This window comes from Nicrophorus vespilloides, unplaced genomic scaffold (assembly GCF_001412225.1).
Source record: "Nicrophorus vespilloides isolate i.1.1-1 unplaced genomic scaffold, Nicve_v1.0, whole genome shotgun sequence".
Classification (NCBI taxonomy): domain Eukaryota; kingdom Metazoa; phylum Arthropoda; class Insecta; order Coleoptera; family Silphidae; genus Nicrophorus; species Nicrophorus vespilloides.
This window is the reverse complement of record NW_017100099.1, coordinates 223,726-249,581: the sequence shown is the minus strand read 5'-3', so window position 1 is coordinate 249,581 and position 25,856 is coordinate 223,726. Positions and strand designations below refer to the sequence as shown.

The 25,856-nt window shown below is 29.7% G+C and overlaps 3 protein-coding genes across 4 annotated transcripts in view; 2 read left to right on the top strand and 1 right to left on the bottom strand.

Annotated features, from left to right (window-relative positions):
• Positions 1–1,567: 1,567 nt before the first annotated feature.
• The window catches only part of LOC108567886 (venom serine protease-like), a 55,128-nt gene continuing 30,839 nt past the window's right edge, over positions 1,568–25,856 (bottom strand). The window contains exons 2-7 of the mRNA XM_017928604.1: positions 3,018–3,258; positions 2,829–2,955; positions 2,573–2,703; positions 2,323–2,521; positions 2,068–2,268; positions 1,568–1,986 (exon numbers count right to left, since the gene is read on the bottom strand). Coding sequence (XP_017784093.1) covers positions 1,568–1,986; positions 2,068–2,268; positions 2,323–2,521; positions 2,573–2,703; positions 2,829–2,955; positions 3,018–3,236 — 1,296 coding nt within the window. The 5' untranslated portion in view covers positions 3,237–3,258. The remainder of the gene's footprint in view (positions 1,987–2,067; positions 2,269–2,322; positions 2,522–2,572; positions 2,704–2,828; positions 2,956–3,017; positions 3,259–25,856) is intronic.
• LOC108567885 (protein Cep89 homolog) lies at positions 3,822–5,910 on the top strand. Its single transcript, XM_017928601.1, has 5 exons — positions 3,822–4,848; positions 4,901–5,069; positions 5,124–5,291; positions 5,341–5,572; positions 5,692–5,910. The coding sequence occupies exons 1-5, from the start codon at positions 3,822–3,824 to the stop codon at positions 5,908–5,910; spliced, it is 1,815 nt and encodes a 604-aa protein (XP_017784090.1).
• The window catches only part of LOC108567900 (dystonin), a 115,494-nt gene continuing 102,322 nt past the window's right edge, over positions 12,685–25,856 (top strand). For both annotated transcript variants that reach the window (XM_017928671.1, XM_017928667.1), the window contains exon 1: positions 12,685–13,306. The gene's annotated coding sequence lies outside the window, so the exon portion shown is untranslated. The remainder of the gene's footprint in view (positions 13,307–25,856) is intronic.

The following is a 25,856-nucleotide window of genomic DNA, read 5'->3' as shown; positions in this document are numbered from 1 at the left end:
CATGGGCCGCAATCTTCTTTCCGTTGAAGAAATCTTACGACTTGTAAATATTTAAATGTAAAAAAAATACCTACGGTTCTATGATATATTGTTACCAATAATGAGATTAATTTTTAACCAGTATGTTTGTTGTTATGAATAAATAATTAAAAAAGAGATATATGTAACGAATTATTTATTTGCCAAAACATTTATATAATAGATGATAAAAAGCACTTAGTTGATTTTCTCGTATCAACGAAAGATTTAAAAAGTAAAAACAAAAGTGTATTACGCAGAATATCTAAAGATTTCAATATTTGTTTTTATTTGTAAAAAATATTCTTATTATTAAACCACAATTAAGAACTTAAAAATATTACATATAAATTACTATGTATTGTTAACATACACATCAAAAGGTATTGTATATATAAAGATATCATTACAAAATATAATAGGTTGTGTAATAAGTTCCCGTTTTTTAAATTTATTTTTTTCATTATATATATATGCATTCGCAAGTATTTTTCTTGCTCTACAAACCTGTCTGCTTCAATTTTTCGAATTAATTAATATTAATCAACATTCACACTTTTCAAATAGGGATTGTTATATTTCTCCTTTCCACGTGGTCAAAAAAGCTATGGATGCAGTTTACGACTTTTATGACGTGATGGGGTAGATGCTATAACTCAGAGGACCGCTGAAAATTGGGTTTCCAAGTTCAAGAATGGCAATCTAGATCTCCATCCCAGGAAGACCATTATTTGCGACTCATGAGACTGTAAAGGTGTAATCTTCTGAGAAATACTGGAGAAAAACAGGTCTCTCAATGGTATCTCGCGCAACTTCATCGCGCGAACGAAGCAATTCTGCAGAAAAGGGCCGATCGACTTAGTCAAGTCATCTTTCTTCACAAAAACCGCAACCATCATCAAGGAGGCTCTGAATAATCTTGAATGGACGATCTACCGCATCATCCATACTCTCCAGACCTTACGCCAACGGATTATCATCTTTTCTGTTCTATGTCGAAACAAACGAAGGGTGTTACTTTCAACAATGACGGAGATTGAAAATTTATTAAAATGTCTAAAAATTGATTAAATTGCTTATTTCGAAAAATTAAAGCATACATGTTTGTAGAGCAAGAAAAATACTTGCGAATGCATATATATATATATATATATATATATGCTTTACCTAATAAAACACAAAGTTGCGGGAAAAATTTAAATTAAAAAAACGCGGAAACTTATTACACAACCCAATAATTTATTTTAAAGGAACATTTTTTTGTATACAATATGTCATAAAATAAGCGTTACTATGACATTCGTTGACAGATTTGACTGAAAAACTGACATAACCTTAACATAAAAATGACATTAAACAAAAATAGAAACGATTATAATATGACACTTGTCATATTACTTAATAAAATAACATTTAAAATTATGCAATTATAGCATATTAAAGCAATATTATAATAATTTCCTTAAAAAATATAATAGTATTAGTACACAGTACACAGTACATATATCAATAATTTGTTGTTATCTTAGCTGTTCATTAATTCTCATTTTTATATATTTTTCTTAAATAGATTTCTTATTTGATGCAATAGATGGAATCTGAAACAAATAATATTTATTATATATGAATTAGGACAAAAGTATATATGCATACCACTCGTTTCTGATACGATCCAGGCTAAGAAACTGGAAACTCTGGTATTCACGCTTGGATATTGCGAGGCGCATCCTAAACCATAAGAAATGATACCCAGTAATTGGTCTCGTTTAGTGTCCCTGACATTCCAAATCAAAGGACCGCCGGAATCGTATTGGCAGGCATCTCGTCCTTGGGCGTAGGTGCAGATTTGTGAATTGAAGACCATATTCATGTGCAAAGCCCTTTGACACTCGTCGTTTGGTATCACACTCACGTTCGTTGCCAGTAGAACATCTGACTTAGGTCCTGAAAATTCCGTCGTTCCCCAACCTATATTAAGTAATATAAACAATGTTAGTTTTTAGGAGAAAACAAATACTTCAGTCATTTCCTATATAGTATATGACTAACCTAGCACTGTAAGCGAAGTTCCAATGAAATTTCTATTAGTATATCGGAAAGGTAAACAAACGGGTCCAACGCTTTCACCAAACTCCATCACGTTTTGCGTTTTCAGAATTGCAATGTCGTTTCTATTAGTTCTGTTATTGTAGCTCGGATGAGAGACGAACTTTTCCAAGGTGTACAATGCAGCATGAGTTGTCTCAGTACCTACAATTACAATTAATTACTCTTAATAATAATATATTAATATTTTTTATTTACCTGTACTTAAGTCGTGATCTCCTACCAGTAAACCTAAATCGGTAGCTACTTTATCTACCAGACAATGATTGGCAGTTACCGCGTATCTTTTGGATATTATAGTTGCTCCACAGTACACATCTTGATAGGGTATTTCCACAATTGCCGCCATATAAGTGTACTCATTGATTCCAGCCTCAATACCTCCAACAATTCTTCTCTGAAATATGGAAATTAATCATGTTTCAGTATATCTACTAAAAGAACCTACTTTTTTCCGCCAACCACAATCACAAGTATTCGGTCTTGCAGTTGTAGAACTTTGTGTTCCATCTTCACTTTGAATGGCAGTTAAACTACAAGAAAACCTTCCTCCAGCTGAATACCACACTGAGAATAATCCTAAAAATATATACTTATTTGTAAAATACAGCTAAGAGAATTGCATTTACTATAGCTAAAATAAAATAAATATTGATATTTTTGCACAATAAAAACTGTTAACGTTTTATGCATGTATTTATTACCTAATGCTAGTGCATTTTCAGCTGAGACGACGTTGATGGTACCAATTCCACAATACCTGTTTCCATCGGTCAGGGATGAATTTCCCGTTAAAGAAATAGTTATATAATCCGCTTGGCAATTGTTACTCTAAAATTATAATGATGATATAAACAATTGCATTTAAAACAATTAAAAAGTTTTATTCTTACAGCTGGTAAATTTATATCTGGACAAGACATGACGATTCTGGTATTAGGTGGGCTTTGAGCAACCCATCGGCAATTGGTTCCTGGTCCATAGCTCTCTGGATACTCTTTATTATAGATGAAATACTCTTGCCCTAATTCCATGTATTGAAAGAAGTCGCAATTCGAATCGAAGGCCACCGACATTGGGAGCAAGAAGTTGAATATACCCGTTAGAGCCATGTTCTTTGAATATCGCTATTTCCTATAACAAATATAACAATATTTATCTTTCAAATTAATATGGAATTGGTATGAAATTAGAAAGTTTGATATATTTAATTAGTTTTTATTTGATATGTTTAAGATGTATTTTAAAATTATCATTATCATAGCTAAAAGCAAAGAAATATATAATATTTTGTTAAAATATTTTCATAAAAACTATAAGTTCTTCATTGAATAATGCCATCTAACGTATTTAATGAATACTTCATGTATTTGAAAGTTAAACGCTTGATGCCATCTAGTGAATATTTTGGGAACTTGAAGTTGCGACGGTAACTAAGCAACATATTCAAAACATAACGCGAAATCAACAATGCCTTCTCAACCATTAATTTCTATTTGTATCAGTGCCAAGTAAAATGTCCTATACCTGACAGATTCTGCCAAAAGAGACGCACTCAATTTTATCGATTAAACAAATTAAATCAATAGATTCTGTGCGTGCATTGACTTGCAAGTAAGTGCATTCACATTGTACAATTTTGGGACGAAGTATCGATTATGGAAATTTCAAAGTTAGGACTATTATGAGTGATATAGATGCTTCCATTCTTCAAAATTATCGGAGGTGACAATATGCAACAGCATCAGCAGCACGATATTCCTGTGAAACCGAAGAGAAACAGGAAAATCGAGGTTCCTGTGCATAAATCGGACTCGAGAAAGAAATGCGGTGCCAATGCAGATGCCATCAAGTGTTCCCCAACAAAAGTACAAATACACCAAAACCCCGACGAACTGATCGAGACTTCCAGCAGAATAAGCAGAAGGATCCTGTCGAGAGAGAACGAGCGTCTTTTGAACGCGAATCAGGAATTGGTCAACGCCCAGGATCACCTCTCCAAGAAGAACTGTAAGCTAAAAGAGAAGTTGAACCAAGTGATAGGAGCTAATGAGGAATTGGCCAATGAGATCAACTTATTTAAAGCTCAATACGAAAGTTTGGCGGTGCAATTCGCTCAATACAGAAACGAAATGGAGAAGCCAAAAGTTTGTGCAACTTGTTTAGATTTAAACGATAGCTTGGAACAAACCAAGCGAGAATATGCAGCTCTTAAGAAAAGTAATCAAGAGTATCTTGAGGATTGCAACATGCTGAAGAACGTAATATATCGTCTCAACATGCAGTTGGAGAGATACCAACAGAAACTGCAGACGAACAACTTACCCACAAGCCAAGAAAGCGAAGGGGAGATAATTGCACTTGGCGACGGTCACTATGGTCACAAACACTCTCCAATAACTTGGGGTAAAGTGAACGCTCATACTTTAGCCCCATTATTAAATGCTTACCAAGAAACTATAGCAGAAAAGGAAGAGATAATTGAGAGTTACGAAACGGAAATGGTGCGGTTCACAGGTAAACTGAAGGAAGTAATTAAAGAAAACGAAAATCTTTACACGAAACTAACCGAAGATTCGGAATGTAGCAAAGTTCTCAGCACGCAAATCGATCAGTTAAAGGATGAACTTAAAACCACAAAAGATCAGAACGACTTGCTAATTAAAAAGTGCGCTTTGAAGCAAGATAAAATTGAAGAAATTCTCAAATGCTACGAACAAAAAGGTTTGATTTCATTAATCACACTAATTCTTATAGCTCACAAAATTATTTTCAGAGCGGGATTATGCAGTTCTCCACGATCAATATTGTAAATGTAAATCGGAAGTTGCGGTAATCAAAGAAAAGAATAAGTCTTTAGTGGATGCTCAGGACGATTTTAAAAATGAACGAAACCAATATATCCCCATCACCGTTCATAACGCAAGCGTCAATGAATGTAAAAAGTGAGTTTATCAAAAGATTTATGAATATTTATAAAGATTTATTTTAAATTTCAGATGGTATGAAGAGTTGAAAATACAGTATGAGAATGAAAAAACTAAGTTGAGAGAGTGCATAGATCAACTAAAAGAACAGATCAATGAGTTTAATTTAAAGATATCGGCGATGAATGTAGAGAAAGCTGAAGGCGAGCAAAAATTAAAGAATTTTGAAAAGCACATGAAGTGAGTGATTGGATTGAATTTAAATTATTTTATAATGTGGTTATTTTAGAAAAGCCGAAACTAAATATTTGGAATTGGAGCATACGCTGAACGAGGTGCAATTATCGCGAAGCGCTTGTAGAAAGCAACTGCACAAAGCTATGAATTTCGCTAAAGATTTGGTCACTGAGCAGGAATCCTTGTTGAAGGCTTTGAATCAAAGACAATTGGAGAACAAAGCCGTTAAAAAGATTGGCTCGGATATAGCGAGTCGGATGGATATACTTCGGAATGAATTGAAGGTATATTATTTTGATTTTGATAAATAACCTGCAATTGTTTATTCAAAACTGTATAATAATACAAAATTATGCACATCGATGTTAATCATTGTTCTTTTCTTTTTTTCTATTCATTTCAGTCAGTTCAAAAGGAAGCATGGCATGAATTATCTACTGTGGAAGAGCGATTGCAAGAACAAGATTGTATAATTACGAATATGAAGGAAGATCACGAGCTGGAAGTGCAGCGATTGAAGCAGATAATTAGAGAGAAGGATAATAATTTGTTGGTGAGAGATAGGTCCTCCGTCACGTCTGGAAATTATCTGTTGCATAATGATAGAAATGTACATAAATGATCTGAAATTATTATTGTCATAGTGTAATAAGTACAATAAATATTAATATTTCTTCGTTAATTTATGTAAGCTCTTTGTTGCCGCACAAAATGGTTTGAATTCTTTCTTCGCTTTCAAATTTCAAAGCAGAAGTTAAGAACATGAATGATAGATTGCAGCAGCTGCTTTAAAAGAAAATTAAATAAGATAATTTAAATATTTCCAAATTATACTTAGTTCATTATTATGAGTAATCTACATAACTTTTTATTGTAAATTTATATATTTGGTTATAGAATCAATAAATATACTGTTATTATTATAAGTATAAATAAAAAATTAATTGAAATTGATTAATTAGTATGAATATAATAGTATTATATTCATATATAATTAATAGCTTAGTATCCTTTTTAGATGTAGATAAGATTATCAAAGAAGAAGGAGAAAACTTCAAAAATTGATTTTGTAATAAATTAACCCTTTGCAGACAGATTTATATTTATAATATTATCAAATATTACCCGAAAAGGGGGTAGAAGTAGGGCCAAAGAGATTTATATCAATAATAAATTGATGTAAATCTATTTATATTTAAAAAAACGTAAATAATGCTTCAGCAAAAAGTAAATTCAAATATAGGCAACTCAAATTACAGCTTTAAATATTAAAATCGTAAATTATGAAATACAGGCTTATCTGGTTAGGTTACACATTGCATAATACATACATCTATGATTTAAAATAAATGTAAGTACAAATTAGACACAAAATAATCATAATAATTAGAGAAAAAAGGTTTAATTCTTAATGCTAGTATTATAGTAGGATTGAAACTTAAAGGATTACCTCTATTACTACTAATTGATCATCGTACATGAAAATCCATTCAAAAGTATAAATTGTTTCGTATACATACTATAAATCAGTGATTCTCAAACTTTTTGGGCCGCGACCACCATTTGAACCTACAAAGTTTCTGCGACCCTCCGAAGAATGGATATATGTAGAAAAACAACATGGATTGACCTGTCATTAATTTTTTACGACCCCCGTGGGGGTCGCGATAAAATCTTTGAAAATCATTGTTAGAAATTAATATATCGAATTGTTTAGAAATTAAACTTGCAGTAACATTCTTGAAAAAAAATTCTCAGTTCGATTTAAATAATAGTTTTGCTTGAAAAACTGATGAAAGATTGATTCAAATTGATAAAATATAGTTAATAACGTAAATATATTTGATCGGTTTTCAATTTCAATTTATATAATAACATCATTAATTTAATTATGATATCATATCATATTTGTCTTCTCGGTTCATTAATTTTATTACAATGATAAGACGTCAGATGCATTAACTTATCATTAAACACTAATGTGTATATTTTTTTTCCATGTGAACTCAAATTATATAACAAAAAAGATAATTACTGAACCTTGACACATAAGATTATGCACGGACACGTCGGAAAGCTCAAAGAAAAAAATATATAGTTACGCAATGCAGATATTTTCACAAAACACCGTGTATAATACATTTTTTTTAACTTTATATTTTTCTTTGGGCTCAAATCGCATCGGTCCAGTTTTTGATGACTCCTCCATACGTGACTCCTGAGTTAATCAAGTAACGAATGACATCAGAGAACCACTTCGGAATACAAGTATTCCAGATTGGTAATACCTTCGATACGCCCACACAGTCTTCCAATTCTTTTGGATAAGAATAATTTCTATTTTTAGATGCAATAAATCCCGGTTATTTTATGCACACCGGAGATATGATGTGTTAATGATTACATCCAATAGTTGCATAATATTGGATATATAAAAATATTTGCGCAAACCATTAGAGAAGAACCGTTGTACTAGATTAAATTTAACTTTTTAAACGTGATTAGTTTCACGTTCACGAACCTCAATAGTAACTCTATTTATACTTAAATTATCTTGATATTTGTTGCTATTTTCTTTGACTTCTTTTACGGTTTAAACTGGGAATACCTGTCCTTCATAAATAATTTTGAAAATTATGTGGCAATACTTTAACAAAATAAATATAGATAATTATAAATGTCATCAATTCATTGAAAATTGTCACAAACTTTAAAAAAGAAATCTCAGTAGGTCGACAAATCACACTTTTACGACAAGGACTTACATGTGTGCTGTCATGCATCTTGTTTGATTTTTTTTCCTTCTTCTCTATTCCAAGCTTAGTAAGTGTGCGTCGTTTAGAATAGGAATTAACACACAATTGATTCCACTCCGACATTTATATTCCACACTTTTCTCTAGGCAAATGTCTTCAATTAAGATCAGAAGCTGATATCACGACCTCTCCATTACAGACTTAATGATGCAATATTTAACCGAGAGTGGAATGTAATCAATTTAATTGGTACAACTTAGAAACATATTTATTTCTACACAAATCGGATGCATCCAATTTTATTTATAGACTGCAATTAACTGTGATCATAACAAAGTGGAAGACTTATCAAGGTCTTATAATATTTTTTACACAAAAATGATTTTTTTTTTTTAATATTTGTTTCATCTTTACGTACAAAATTACTTTTATTTATACAGTAAGACCTCTTTTAGGATTCGTTTTTAGAGTCAAGCGTTAAAAGAAGTCACATTAAGATAAAATAAATAAGTAAATTTAATAGTTTTTGGCTCAAGTTGATCGCGTTATATCGAAGCAGCGTCAATCGTGGAAGCGCTAAACGAGGTCTTACTATACTTGATGTAAAACCTGTATTCATTCAGAATAACCAAAGTATAATTTTACAGAAAAACTTTAACATAATGTCAAAATCATTGTACTTTACACAAAACGCTAATAATAAAATGGTATTAGGAATAGTAGATTTGTTTATTATTATAGAAATACTAATTTGTATCAACTGCAGTGTACATAAATCGGAAAAAAGTTGTACGTTTCAATTTCGTATTATTAACATTGTCAACAATCTTCTTGTAGTCCAATTAAAATTCCTTCTCACCGTGTTATGGTACCATACATTTTTTTTCCGTCATATTACTACAATGGTGTCGAGTTACACGGAGGAATTTCAAAAAAAGAAAGAGATATATAGAGAGAAAGAGAGATAAATATGAACGTAATAATTCCGTATTCACTTTCCAAATGCATTATGTTATTATTACGTTTCGAAGAAATTGCAAGTGCTGCTTTCTAATTATAAAATATTTGCTAAAATCGTGTATTATGCAGTGATTTTAACACGCGGCCGTTAATACTTTCATTGATGTTGATTCAAAAAAGGAACGCATGTGAGCAAATGAAAATATTAACACATTGAACTTGAATTTAAAATATACGGATTATGTGTGTACTGCAATTCCCCGTATAGTGCGGCTTGGATCAGTTCATTCATTATAGTATGGTTTGAAAATTTCAAAGCGAACTAAATTTAAATTCAGCAAAATAAACAAGAATTATAAAAAAAATTACACAAAATTATTATATACAGTCAAGTCACTTTTTGTAAATATCCTCGATTAGTCCGGTAATTTATTTATTTGCTATTCACAAAAGTAGTGACAATCAACTTTACATTTTCATACATCAAAAATATGATACATAGGTATACATATTAATAATACGTTCATACTTTTATATAACTAAATGTATATATGCAAGAATTTATATTTATTGCATAGAATAAATAGTTTATTCAATGCTTATGACTTCATATCGTTATAATGTTTATTGCTATTCTTGTTATAGTTAAATTTTATGATTATCGTTGATAGCTTGACTGTTCTACTTTTAGAAAATCCGATAAATTTTAATATTTTTGATTACTTGAGTTCATTGTTAATAACGTTCTCGTGATTCTGTGCAATCTCTTTGTACACGCCGAAAAATGCGCAATCATCATATTTATCTCAGTAAAGTAATCTTCGTTTAGACAGAAGAACGTATATTAAGAATGAAGGCCTTGAATTGATTGTTTCACATGATACATTGTATATTTTAATGTAAATCATGTATTCAAAAACAGTTCAAATTCGAGACGCGTCAAAAATTCTACGTGAATATTAGTAATAGATTGAAAATGTAGTATACAACATTAGAAATGATAAAAATACAGATGTATATTTTGAAATATGAAGCGCATTTGCTATGTAGTAGCCTCTATGTCTAAGACACGACGAGTTATAGCTGATTTGTATCAGGGGTTCCCAAACTTTTTCGGTTTGCAGCGCCCTTAATATATAAGATTTTGGGAACCTCTGGTTTAAATATTACTTATTGGGGCACGAAAAGAATGAGTCTCGAACACTAGATAAAAAAATAACAAATTATTAGCTGCACATACTAGGTATGCGTTAAAATTACATATCGTGATTATTACAGGTAACTTGCCAAGTAATTCACTTGTATATCATGTAGCACAGTGGTCCCCAACCCAAAGGGCTGCGTACCGGTCCGTAGATCAAATGGTACCGCGCCTCACAAACACCCAGATGGAATCGCCTCGTTGCAAATAAACAAGCTCATGGTTCTCATTAATTTAGCGTTAAAATGTTAAATCACGTCTCCCCCCCTGCGGTCCGCGGTAAAATTATCAAACCTTGACCGGTCCGCGGCGATATAAAGGTTGGAATAATAGTAATAGTAATTATAAATAATATAAAAGTAGTGCATTTCGCACACTCGATAAGAGAGTAATACAAATTAGGAACTGGTTTTCAAAATTGCCATATATGGATGGGAACACGAATTCTCGCGAATCGACACAAAGAATCAGCTGCAACAGCAATACTAAAACATTATAACAGTGATTTTCAACCTTGCAGCGAAAATTTGAAATTATAATTAATTCAATTATTTATCAAATAGGGCGACTAATACCCGAATGGGTAGGGCACCCACGATTTCGTGGGCGCCGGTTCGAATTTTGGCCCTTTGTGAGCCCTCTCGGTGCTTGCAACAATAGGGCCATCGTTCATCACAGATGGGCAGTGAAATGAATTGGGTTCGGCGTGAAATGAATATGGACCTTCAGCCAAGTCAATAGACAATGACTTACAAGACGACAGCCTACCAACACATTAAAAATCAAATCATCATAAGGGTAACTATCCATCGGGAAAGATTTTCCATTTATTGTCAACCGCGATCTTAAAATTACTCAATGTGCATTGAGTAAAAGGATTGTGAATAAAATTATAAAACATAAAAAAAATAAGTCCAAAGCATAAAATGATAGGTAGGCTTTGACCCTCTCACAATTGGACTCATCCATAAAGAGCTGTACTTTGCTATGCAATTTCTGTTAAATTTTTATAGAACGTTTAAAGAATATTTAATTTAATCGGGTTAACTTTACATTCCATTTCCACGTCAAAATATTGGTTTTCAATTCCTAGTAATAATAGTATCCGGTTTAATAATAGAAAAGTTTATTCAAAACAAATAGATCGCGGACGTGCGAATTTTGTATTTGGTCATTGTGTGCTTTGTGTACTTTAAAACAAAGGACTTATTATTTTGGCGAATGCAACGTTGCCATTACTTACCATAATTTAAATCTTGTTGTAAATTAAATCAGAAGTTAAATACAAAAAGTTATTGTTTTTATTAATAAAACAGTGATATTGCATATTCCTTTATAATATACAAATATTAAAAAAATATATGTTCTAATTTTCTTTGCTACATGAAAAAGTCAATTAAATTACGATAATTATTGATCAAAAATTAACATTAGTCTTCTATTTTAGTGTATAAAGTATAATTTTATACATTAGTTAACAATTCCAAAATTTAATCTAAACTACTTTCATTTTGTGCTAATATCAATGTACAATTGATTTTGCTGGAGTGTTTCATTGTTGGAAAATAGACATAATCACAACACAAACCACATAATCGTTTGATAAGACAGATTTTGTAAATCGATAATATATTAAACAAATTTTCTATTTGAAAAGTCAATTTGTTCAAAGTGTATATCTACTTATGTATTCTTATTCACAATTCTTGTTAATCTAGATGCGTACACACTTGTGGGAATTCATTGTAATTGAAACATATTGCGAGACACGTCATTTGAATCATCATAAATGTTCTGTTGGCTTTAATACGTAATTTCCTTAGTTAGTTTTGCAATTATTATAAGATAACATTAGTATTTTCTCATCAGAAATGTTTTAAATTATTATCTGCTTTCATGTAGTTAGATCAGAATGACTTTAAGAATACTTAAGTGAATGAAAAATGGAGTTTTATAATTATAAATGTAATACTTTCTAAATAAATAAATATTCAATACATTTTTATTTTAACATTACTATGAATAAATTCAGAGAAATACATGAGATTTCTAAAAATATAAATTATAAAGATTTCATAACGTTATTTCATGTTTCTAAACTGAATATTATTGTTGATTTTTTGAATCAAATGAATTTATTTAAATGGCGCCTGTTAGTGTACCTAGTTGATTAGAATGTTTACTATAATATTTATTGCATTCAGCGAGTCGTGTATCTATAAGTAGGTGCATAGCGTGAAGACGTCGATACGAACGTACACTTATTATGTAAAATAGGAGGAAGTTCGGAAAAAGAGCGAAGTAAAAATGAAGCGAAAAAAGAAATAGGAAGAAATGTAGCAAAGTGCGTTCGCTCTAATTTGGTAGCACTTTTCAGAGTGTGGATGGTAGGGCACATCCGATGGTAGCGGCAACGTTGCAATTTCACGTGCGCCGGCACTTTTTAGTCAGTTGGCGACGCGATTGCAAGGAGCATCGGCTGTGGCAGTGGTGTGTCTGTGTTCTGTGCGCGTTCTCCTCTCGCAAACGAACAAACCGAAGAAGAAACACGACCGGAAACGGAACCGAAACTGCACACGGAAAACCGGAAAGAGGTAAACGCGAAACACTTCCGTTTCGCCGATTCGATTCGACGGGTTGCAAGGAAAACACCGGCTTTGCCAACCCCTCTCGTCTCCACCGAGAGAGCATACACACGCTCCGTACCTAGCGAATATACATCTCCCCAGCACGAATATTATTGATTTTGTACATAACCTACAAAACACCGTTCTTCAACCCCGGCGCCCCAAAAAAAAATATAATAAAACGTAGTCGGTCACCCTGTTTTTCTAGGTATTTATCCCTTGACGAACCAGCACAGAAATCGGGTAATTACCTGCTCCAAACGAATTTAACCTTACTTTATATTGTTATAAACAATTTAATTGTCCTTACGTAACTTGCCTACCCAGTGTCAACGTCGTAACGATTAATCGAGTGAGGGGATTAGACTTTGTTTGGTTATTTACTTTGGAGATCAAGGATTACCGAGATGCTTTCCTGAGACATCGGCAAAAGGAGATCACTATGACTCGTTTGCTCTACCCTTTGGACGTTTGGTAAGTCCATTTCGCCCATTCATTTAGTCTAATCTATTACAGCACGTGTATGCTATTCTAATCAACATATTTACATTGAATTGAATTCTCAGAGTAACAAGTCATTCATCGAGTAAATAATTTCGATGATCTGTTGGATACAAAACCTAAATACAGAATACTTCATTCATCAACTCGATAGACAATTGGAAAGAAAACCTCGTAACATATAAATAATACGTCCATTCGATGCGCTCTGGATACAGTTTCACACGCAGCTTGGAACAATTAGTTTTTTTTTTATATATTTTTGTTGAGTTCCCATCGTTCGAATACCATTGTTTACTTGTTATGATCCTGCGTATATAATTGCTATTCCTTTCTGATTTATTATGAAACCATCAGAGAGATTTGCTATTATTAACATGTATACAAAAGTAAAGTTTAATTACATTCATATCTTCTTAGCACATTCTGTTTGCGTTAATTAATGTTTCTTCTTTTTTATTAATGCAATGTCTTTTAATGTATTTTGTATGTTTACAAATGCTATTCTCACAAGTGAATAAAAAATAATACTACGTATATTTATTTATTCATTTCTTCGTAAATATCATTTATCTTAACACATTGCAGATAACGAAGCGTTTATAAATAGTAATGTTATTCTGAATATTCCAGCTAATATGTATTTAGTAATTTCAATGTTGTATAAATAAGATTTGGTTATTGATTGAACTGAATTTGCTTCTGACGGATTTCAAGATTTATTAGTCAATATATGGATTTTCACATTACTTTACAGTTTTTGAAATTATGATTTACATCCATATTAATTAGATGAAAAGATTTATTTTTTAAATGTAGCTTGAAAACAAGGATAACTTTTTTGCATTTTTTTTAAATCAATTCTTTTGGTATTGTACATAATTAATAAACTAACTCAATATAGTTTATTTATCCAATTATTCTCATAAATTTAGTTACAATTACATAAAATATAAATCGTTATTTGAAACAGTGTTTTTAAATTAATTATGTAAAATAAACCTAAACGAGTATTGATTATTATGTAGTTTTGTGATATATTATGTTTAATAGTTCTCAGATTTTTTTTAACTATAAATAAACGACATATAAATACAAGAATTAATGAAATGTTAGTAACTTTTTTTTGCCTAAAATACTTGTTTGTATATTATTATATTTTTGCTTTTGGAATAATATCTACATTTATATACAAAATATCTAAACTTTTATACAAAAGTGAAAAACTTAAATTAAAGAATTCAAATTAAATTAAACTAAATGTTTTTTGTAATGAGATATGTGATAGAAAATACATAAAATGTATTTAAATAAAATAATATACTTTTGGTAGTTTTTGATTTTTTGATGTTTTGTGCTTTAGTATTGTGGTTATTACTTATAAGACGCTTTTCTTTGCATATGTTTCGTTATTGTAAATAGCTTGCCTAAGGCACATTAATTCGATCTTACCTCAGAACTTGGTACAATCATTTAAATGAAATTGAGTGCCATTAATATAAATGTTTACATTTATATCACTTGCTTCGTTTAGGATCAAATTATAATTTTGTTCCATAATTACAATAATAATATTATGACTGAGAATCCAATTGTTAATTATATAATATATAAATATTTGTGTTTTGCGGTAACATTTGTTTAGTTTCTTTCAAATGTCTAAATATTGCTTATTTTATATTAAGTAATTAAGGCTTAAAAAACAATATTCAGTTTACAAAAGTTAATCAACGTGTGTCACGGTATGTACTTGGATTGGACACCGCTATTCATTGCAAATCCGATCCAAATAGAATGACATTGAAGTAGAGAATGGAGACGATTTGATAGGTTGACAAGTATTAAAAGCGCGCAATTTCACACAATATTCAATGACCAGTTTGAGCATTATCAACCTCCAGATACTAAAATATAAGAAATATGAGTCACTATTGTTCTAATTTCTAAATCTATGCTTGGGTAAGTGGAGCATCTTAGTTGGACTAAGACGAATTAAAAAATAAAATAAATTTATAATTATTCATAAAAATATAATCTTTATTGTAGTCTATATGCATAATTACTACATTCTTTAAAGCAAAATAATTAATTTCACAGTTAGAGTATAAATCCCGCTTCCGAGTACAACTTATTTGATATTTCAGTTTTTTGTAAATATTTAAATTAAATTTATAGAAATAGAATAAATATAGAAACAAATATATTCTCATTATTTAATATATTTTTATACGAATATTATCTATATTGCAATTTTTTCTTAATGCGATTAATCATTGTGTTTTGAAAGGTAATTCGTAACATTAATTTGTAAGGAACAGTCAACAATTCATAAGTAGATATTTTCGTTGAAAAGATCATTGAGACATGACGAACAAGTGAATACACGCGGGTCTCCTCCCAACGATAATTATAGAGGAAGTTACCAAAAGAAACAGTAGCACGTATAAACACGCTTCAATCCTACACAAATGTGTTAGCTATAAATCTATTTGAAAACATCTCACCGACTGAAACGTTTCAAACCATGATCTACCTTTAATCTGCTATTATCTCCTCATTATTATGTATTATGTTACTTACCTACAGTCAACGACTAAAAGAAATTTTTTGAAGTGACCACTAAGAATAGATTTTAAATAAATCTAGGACGAAATAAAAACAAATCTGTAATGCTACAAAAATGCGTGATTCACTATATCTACTTTTTTATTTATACTTTAGGTCATTCAAGAAATTTTTAAGTATGTTTTATTAAACACCATTACCTCGAATTGTACGGTTTCGATCAGTCCGCATTCATAGTCCGATTAAAAAAAATAAACAAACTAAATTTATACATTTTTTTAAAATAATAAATATTGGAAGATGAAGATTACTTAATTATTAATATAATACTAATGATGGTTAATCTTTCCGCTTTGATCATAAACAATGTCAAGTCTGCATAAATTCCGTTATATTAATGAGTATTCAAATTATAATAATGAATATACTTATTAGAATTATAAATTTATATATTCTGATTATATTCATTAGTTTATTTATATTATTTCATTGAAGTGTTTAATCTTATAGATTATTTTATTTAGAAAAGTACGCTAATGTACATTAAAAACACTTGAGAATTTGTTTGATTAAAAGCATTCCATTTGAGTATTTAAGTTACACCAATGTCTCATTAGATGTAAATAAATATTTTGTATTTTGTTATATTATTCTTAATGAATGACAAATTTCATTGTTGTTGTCAAAAAGATATGATAACCAAAATATTAAAGTTTACTTTGGTATTAGCTCCTTATGTATCCTCTTATTTATAATTGTGTATAAAGTTACTCCAATGAAATTTTTTAGGTTTTCTTTTATGTTCGACTTGTTTTTTGTTCTACTTAATTACATGATAGAAGACCATAACGGTTTTTAGAATAAATGCATTCTAAAATAATTATGGATCTAACAGTAATTGTTAGTTGTCTTTCCATCTATCTGAATTTACATTTGATATCAAATATATAGAACTCAATTATAAGTTTTTCCTTGTTTTCTCCAATGCTTAGTTTCGAGGTTAATTTTATTATCCTTAGTAAATTCGTGTTATTTTATTCTTAAAGATAATTCGTGAAAAATACGCAATTTGACAAGTTGTTAGTACATGTGGAATGCAAATTTTTCTTTATTTTTAAACATCAATTGGTTATATATTTTTAAGTAAATATTTAAAAATATTAATAATAAATGTTTATATATATATAATATAATTATGCTTACAATCAATTTTATTAAAATAGTATAAAAGTCAAAAGGACTATTGCTACAAAATCCTTGTCATTTCAATGGATTTTATACAAAAAAGTGTTTGTCAATGGAGTTTCAAAAAATTCTATAAAAAAAATAATTTAGAAATTTCCTTTATTAATTGTATATGTTAATGTTATAGAATTGAATACAACGTGAAAGGTCATTGACGCTAAGCGAGATTCTATTTATGCAATAGGTGAATCACATTAATTATTTACAAGCTACCTTAATAAAGCGTGTTAACCATTTACATATGGAATGGGATACTGCAAATTTTAGCATTTAAATGGAATTCCATTGAAAAATCGAAAGGATGTTAAAGATTTCTCTTATTGTGAATATATAAATAGGATTTTGTAGATATTCCAGTAATTATGATAATATTTATTATTCATTTGGGGTAGACTTGAATTCTGTCAGTTTTAAATTATCTACAATATTGCAGTTACTCGAATAGTCCGGGTAATTGGTTGCGTTAATATCCTGCATTCTTTGAAACCGCACTAATCAAGTACTTTAAAACCGCGCAAAAAGACACTTGAAAGTAATTTTCTATAGTGAATTCGCACTGTTTGGTATTGCATTGGTATTGTTGTACATATAAAAAATAACCGCATCTGGAATCTGGACTAATTGTTATAATATCAACGATTTTTAAAATTTCAGTGTGGTATTAATGACTACTGAAAACAACTGATTGTAATTACGAATTGACATGAAATGTTAATCAAGTACAATGCGGTTTAGTATTTGTTTCCGACATACTTTATTACTCAATTCTACAAAATACTTAAATAGTTAAATCGGTTTTCGCTGTCCGTAAAAAAAAATGTACCGAACAAAAGATCCTTTGTCATTTTGGGGAAACTAAAATTCTCACAACCTGAACGAAAGAAAGCATTAACCATGTAGATTAGGACCAGTTTTAGTGTTTGTGCTTTTGTTCAAACGAATTCCTATTATTCATTTCACTTTTGTGACGATTGCCAAATAATAATGTTTCACGTTCGTGAATATTTGGTGCATCGACATCATTCTGCCTCATGTATTACTTTTCCTGTTCTTTTTCTGCACCAAAATGCGGCGAGGGAATTTATTGATTACATCCTTACGGGGGCGAAGAACTGGCTGGATGCTAAAGATGTCTCCCTCTTCGTTTTTATATATTTTCATTTGACCTGCTTTCGCTATCATCCAGTTTATAGCTATTTATTTTGTTGTTCATGCCACATATTGCTATGATCAACCCACGCGTTCCCAACCAAAACAAACAATATTCAATACTACCAAGCCTTTGCAAACAAAGTTATAAATATATAAAAAAGAAACATAATTAAAAGCGGATTTTAGGACAATGAACCTTTGTTGCCCGAATTATTTGCACTTTTAATGAGAATGAAAATAATTTATGTGTGACCCATTTTACAATGTACACTGCTTCTCAAATTTAAAAAATAGATATGATATAATACTCTATAAAATGAAAATATGCAATTTATTTTGGTATTACTTTATGTGTTGTTGAAAATGATTCACACATAAATCATCAAATATTTCAATTAATTTATTGTTAAAATATGCCTTTCAACTTAACTCTTTGATAATGCTAATCACTGGTGATATATTTTACTTTATATAAATGTATTAATTTTTTCATGTAATATAGATTTACCTATGGTCGAAATATTTGATAAACTTTATTAAAAACAAATTTTCTGATATTTTATTTTAATGCATATTTAATAACTTGATGATATCTGATTGAAAATAATGTTTACAAATGTCATTGTCTAAATAATAAACATATATTATTTATATTACGTTCATCAATAGATTGAAATCTAACAAATGCAAACACGAAATTTATACTATATATTTGCATAGATTTTACTTTAACTGACATATTTTAAATTGTTGTATTACGTTATTATAATTATGCTTGTTACAAAGTAGTGCTCTATAGAAAAAAAAACGGGAAACTAATTATTACATAATCATTGTCGGTGTTGATAAGAGCATAAGATTAAGGCCAGAAATAATTAACTCTGTGCACCAGTAAATCTAACAGGATAACGATAAAAACTATTTAGGATTTATTTGGACGAGTGATTAAAAATACTTTGATCATTGATGTCCGCGCTTCCTTGTTTTGATTGATTCGTTATTAAATGTGTTGAAACTTGGGATCACCAGATTACGACGTTCTGAGGTCACTTATACTTTGAGACATGAGTCTCTCCTCTCCACCATCTACTAAATCTTACGCGAACATACAGTTTCTAATAATATCTTATCAAACAGTTGATGCGGAGTCGCGAATCCGGCCAGTAAATCTACTGGGTTGATTAATTGGATCATAAAAAATAATTAGAAACTGTACTTTCTTCGTCGTAAATTGCAAGAAGTACGCACTCTCCACTCGCATTCAATAAACTGAAGCAAATAAATAAAGAAGTGTTTCTCATTTTATATGAAGTTTCAATTTATGATAGTATTATTATTGTGAAGTAATTTATATATCAATGTTGTTTTGAATTACGATGACAAATCGTTTCAATTATTGTTGTAAATAATTTTTTTTTTTGTATTTCATTGATAGATTTCAATTATTTTCATTTATCAGAGATACAATAAATATTTTGTAGGTGAAATAAGTTAACGTTAATATATTTATCATTTTGGTAATGACAACATGAATCATCTCTTATGAAATCAAATTTTGGTTTTAAAATATATGACAATGCAGATTTAACTATTAGTTTAGGTTATCAGCAATAACTCGCCTGCTTCAATCAGTCCGGATTCACTAATGTATGTTTTGATTTTGTTTTATTTTATTTTAGTCTATTTGTGCTGTTTATTATTTCTATATATAACAATACTTCGCATAGTCGGTTTTGGTTACTATAGTCCAGTTTGAAAATAAAAGACATTTAATTTGGAGAAAATAAAAATAAATTCTAAAAAAATAGTACACAAAATTATTTTATGATCAGTTTTTCGCTTTATAAAGTCTCTTTTTGTGCGGTTCTCGATTAGTCCGGTTTCAAACATACCGGGATATTGTTGAAACCGATTATGTGAGGTTTGCTTACTTAATTCCTCGATTAATAGTTCAAACAGTCCAGGTTACTATGCGAAAGTTTGCTGTTTGTAGGTGGAATAATATAACTCCGTTATATGTATCATTTTGGAAATGAGTCACCGTTATGAAATCATCACCTATAGGCAAGATTATAATTTTGGTTTAAAATTTTGACTTTTAAACGTATCATATTACTGATTTAAGTATCAGTTTCGGTCATTATAATTAATCGATGATTACGTATGAATACTGAACTCGAATTATTAAAGATTGGTTATGCTTTTTTCTCTTGCTAATAACATAAATTATTGATCATTGTAATTATAAGGTTGGTAAATATTTGTGTGTCGATTATTCCTATAATGGAGCAATTAAGATCACCAACACTTTAATTAAATGTTAACGTTTCGATTTGCTAAATTAATGTCTGACATATACGGATTTTATATGTACAACATTCAATGAGCCGTTAATAAAGAAAATTCATTTCATTTTTAATTGGAGCATTTCATTGGAATTTTAATTAATTTATAATTTATCGTATAATGTAAATAATTATTATTTAAATTAAATTGAAATTACAATTAAAAAATAATTTGTATTAGTCACCAATTCAAGTAAAATATTTGAAAATGCTTGCTTAACTTTCATATTTAATTAATAAACAACTTTGTATATTCATTATATTAGACTTTTAGTTATGAAATAGTCCGTTATGTAATTAATTTGGTAATGTATAGAATTACTATTTATAGTATTAAATGATATAGATACAGCAATACCTCGTATAGTCCTGATTCAGTATAGTCCGGTTTGATAATTTCAAAAGAAACTAAATTTTAATTCAGCAAATCAAATATAATTTCTGAAAAATTCACATGGTCAGGCCCTATTTTTTTGGTTTTAAAATCTTCGATTAGTCTGGAATATTGGCTGAACCGAGCTAAATAACTGGTATTTCATGAAATACCTTTTTTTGTAGAGGAGAGGAAACCTTACATAGGGACGACGGATGGAGTCTTGGTACTGTGGGATTCTTACTTCACTAAACGCTCTACTCTTCTTTGTCAGTAAACAGGACCTGTGTCTGTCACTGTACTACTGCGATGCTGATTGTCCTTGCCTGTCTGGACCTCTAAAGCCTCCGTTTGTCTTATTCTTTAGTCTGTAGCACCTCTGTTATGTATGCTCATTAAATACCTCGGTGTTACAAAGTACTTGTAAGCATTTCTAATTTAATTTCTTATGGATAATTTACGTTCGGCCACATATCAAAACATTAAATTATTTAACGTCGACATTCAACGTTAAATAATTTAATGAAAATAAAGTAAAATTTTATTTTACAAATAAAAATACATTCATAATCAAAGTGGAAATCTTGTTTAACAATGAATAATGATTTACATATTTTTTTAAAAATGAAATTAAAACATAAATTAATATTTATTATAGTATAATTTAGATTTAGCTTTCGCGAAAGTGTACTTAAAGGTATAGGATAACAACCCAAGTTACGCAACTAAATATTTTGTACAAAATATAGGCAATTATCTTTATAAATTACAGTATATAATACGTATATAACTTTAACTAATAAGAGTGTCTATTATTAGATAAATGAAATACTATAATTGTTCTAAGTGAGAATATATTATATTTTTAATTTAGAAACTTCTAATTACTAGAAAATTATAATGACTAACATAATTGCATGCATAATTTCATAAGATGTATGCAAATATCTACAATGAACGTTTGTTGGCTTTCGTTGGAAACTAAGAAGTGAGTCACTCGTGAATGGGGAAGTACGTACCGTCAATTACGTTTGAAAAAAAAAATCGATTCAGAGGTGAAACTGAGAAAGAGTAAATGAAATGAAACGAGAGTGTGCACGTTTGAAACGGTAGCTATAACCGTGGAGGTTATTAAAACTAAACGCGTAAAACGAATTAATTAAACAAAAATTAATTAACCAAGCGTTTGCGTTCTCCTATGTATCCATTTAATTAAAAAAATAATTTTTCTAATAGCTATCGATCCTCTTTGGTCAAGGCTACAACCTCGTCGGAACGTTTAATTAGCGCCAGTTTAATTAACTAATATTTATTTTGAAATTTAAATTTAAATAAAACTGTTTTTTTTTTCAATTGCTCTTAATAAATTAATGATAATTTATTAGTTGTCTTAATATTGACAGTTGCAAACAAGTTGTTATTAGCAAATTGCTTTAACTATGTTGGAAATGTGTTACGAAATGTTTCATTCAGATCGTTTAGGTTCTTGTCAAATAGATTTAGAGCTACATTTGTGTTCGAGCGTATATCTTGATATGTGCTACTATTACTTTTAATAGCTTCCTCTACAATTTCCATTTGTTTGACAGTCTGTATCCTCTTGTTTATGATCATCTTTCTTAGAAAATTATATGTCAGAGTTATCTTTGATATTAATTCATTAATTTTGTTTTGCAAATAATATTGTTTATTACTTATAGTTAATTATTATTAAATAAAGATTTTAAGCTTAGTTTAGAGTGAACAAAAAAAGTCTTAAATGCTAGGTAGATTATGCAGGGTTTGGTTGGTGGTTGCAATATATAGAAAGTATGCCCTTGACGGAACTTTAAGGGTAATGCTTTTTTTCTTTCTATTTTCTGCCTATTTTCAAGTGACAACCAATTTCCAAAACTTATTTTCAACAGCTTTAGTTACTAGCAAGTGGCATTTCTTAGTAATTTTGTATCAGGTATGTTCACAGATATTTAACTTTGTCGGATAAGTGAGTTATCTGTTATGAGGTTGAGGGTAACTTTAGCTTTTTATCATTGTTAATTTTTGTGAAAGGGAGGTTTCCTTTCCTAGTAATGTCATCTTTTAGAATGTATTGTCTTCTCAATACACTGTTACTTTCGATTTAAATATTTTGTTTTATGTCAATTATAATTTTGACGATAATGAAATTTGAACCTTTGTTCGTTTCTATTAACATTTTCATGAATTAAATTAACATAATACAGTAATTTGATGAAATATATTACCTCATAGACAATTTTATCTCTATTTTTAGTTGCGATAAAATAAAATGGTATTTAAGGATTTGCTATTTTTTTTTACAAAATGACTTTGCAAATTTATTAAATTACGTTTATAATTTGCAATGTGATATTTTTGTTTAAAATACAACGAGATTTATGAATTTTTTCATTAAATTTATAAATAAGTATACACAAGTAATATTGCTTCAATCTTATTTAGGCGTAAATGTCATCATATGTCATGAGATGTATACAAAATAATTTTCCTATAATAGATATATAAAAATCATTAAGTTGCTATCTTGATCGTATGAGTTTTTAACTGTCATTAGATCTTAATACATTAATTTGCCAACAACATGTATTAAAATAATAGATTATGTAATTATTTGTCTCTATGACAGCTGTCACCATGTCTCAAAGCAGGGAAAACTAATATGTTCTATAAAATGCATAGACAATTTATAGGATGCCCAAAACTTTCGAATGGAAATAAAAACAAAGATACTTCGTTTAACGTTGAAGAAAATATAATCTACGTCTTTTCATTCATTGTCTGTTTTATGGACGATTAAATTAAATAAACTGAATGAAAATATATAACAGTAGGTTGGTGGAATGATAGAGATTTATAGACCTTTGGTATAAAATTTTCTTATTTTTGTATCCTTTGCCAAATTCCATGCAGAATGACTGGGCGTTTTATAGAATTATTTCATTGTGAAGTGTATATATACGCAAACATATATGTAATGGTCTAGAAACTGATGGCCTCTGATATTAATGAATAATATCGGCAAATTTATAAAAAAATTTAATGTTATTTCCGGAGTATTTGTTTCCTGTTAACAGAAAATATTTATGTTGAATTGGATTAAAACAGGAAATTTATATTTTAGGTCACCTTGGCTAGAGTTTTATTGGATTTCTAAATTTTACTTTTATATTTATGAATGAAACACTATTACTACATATTTACTCACATGTGCAAACACACACGCATATATTTGAAAGATTAAACAAATGTTCCAGATCAATAGGAAAGTAATTAAAACTTTCATCGCATTTTCCTTTCGAGGTGAGATGATGATAGACGACCTCTCAACAACGGCTATCGACTAACGTTACGGACAATTGAATTCTATTAGTGATTCTATTGCCGCAACAGTAACGGCTGCAGTTATGGTTTTAAGCAATCAATAAGCGTGCATAGTAGTTCCATTCTTGAACTTGACCTTTCCTCATACTACAACATAATTATTACGAGAAACTCGCTCTCGCCTCTCTTTATGGTACGAATTCGAATACCTTTTACTTTTCCTTTCCTCTCTTCAAAGCGGCAATAACAAATATTATGTTAGATCTTCGTTAAAATTTCACCACAGCATTTGCCTATCACAAAACAAAAAGTTTGGTTTAGTTGATAAGGGTATTTTTGTTAGAACTAGGCTATATTTGATACATTTTGTTAATAGAATCACATAGATTATTTTTACAATTAAACAAACCTATGTATTGATATAATATTAGTAAAGATAATTATTACTATTAATTAATTTATATTTGTTTTATGTAATTTGTATACGTAAGTAAAAAAATATGAGTAATATTGAAAATACAAATAGAATTGATTGTAATGTTCTTGGTAAAATTTAAATAAAAAATAATCTCGATAATCAAATACATGCCATTAAATCTATAAATTATCTGATCTCATATTATCTACATGGAAAACTAATTTCTGAAGCTGTTGAGTAACCGTTCCTAGACTAAATTAAAAACCTTGCACAATCTATTAATACTATAAATACGTTCCGTTGTTTCCAGAAGTGTTAAGCAACGCTGCATAATTTACTTAATCTAGTTCAGTTTCTTTACTTTTACTCCTCTTGGCAAATCTGCGAAGTGTCTATACTTATGTTATTGGTGTTTTTAAGAAACCAACTCTACCATTGCGAAAACGTTCCTCCACCTCGGCGAGTGGTATTACTCACAAATAATGCGAACTCGTTCTTTAAACTCTCGATCTATTTATCGACCGGACTTTATTTTTATCTTCCATTCCGAGCCGCGAATTGCTCTCTCCATCCTCTGCAAATTGCTGAAACTGTAATTTATAAACTGCATTTGAAATGATTATTTTTCTTTGATACATTCATTTTCAGTTAACGTTCTCTATATTTATTATATCTATTATTTTTCTTTTTTAAATAATAGTATTTACTGTTGGAGCTGTTGCGAGTTTTGTCGTGTACCACATAAACAGTTTCAACGAAATATATAAAGTTGTGTGATCGATATGCTCGTTGATGGATGGCTTAATGAATTCGCGTGTTTCTCACCCTTGAACTAGATTTCAAATTTGATGATGTTTTTCAGCAATAAATTACTCTGCTCTATAAATAGGACATTCGCGAATGCAACCCTCGTCTCGTTATCTGAAAATTCTGTACATTTTTCCATGCTCTACATTTTCCAGAGGCATTCTGGGAGTGTTTACGAATAGCTGCATTAATATTGATTACATTTTCCTTGACTCTTCTAACTCATTACTGAATGTTACTAACAAAGCTTTATTACATAATTAGTATATATTTAATATT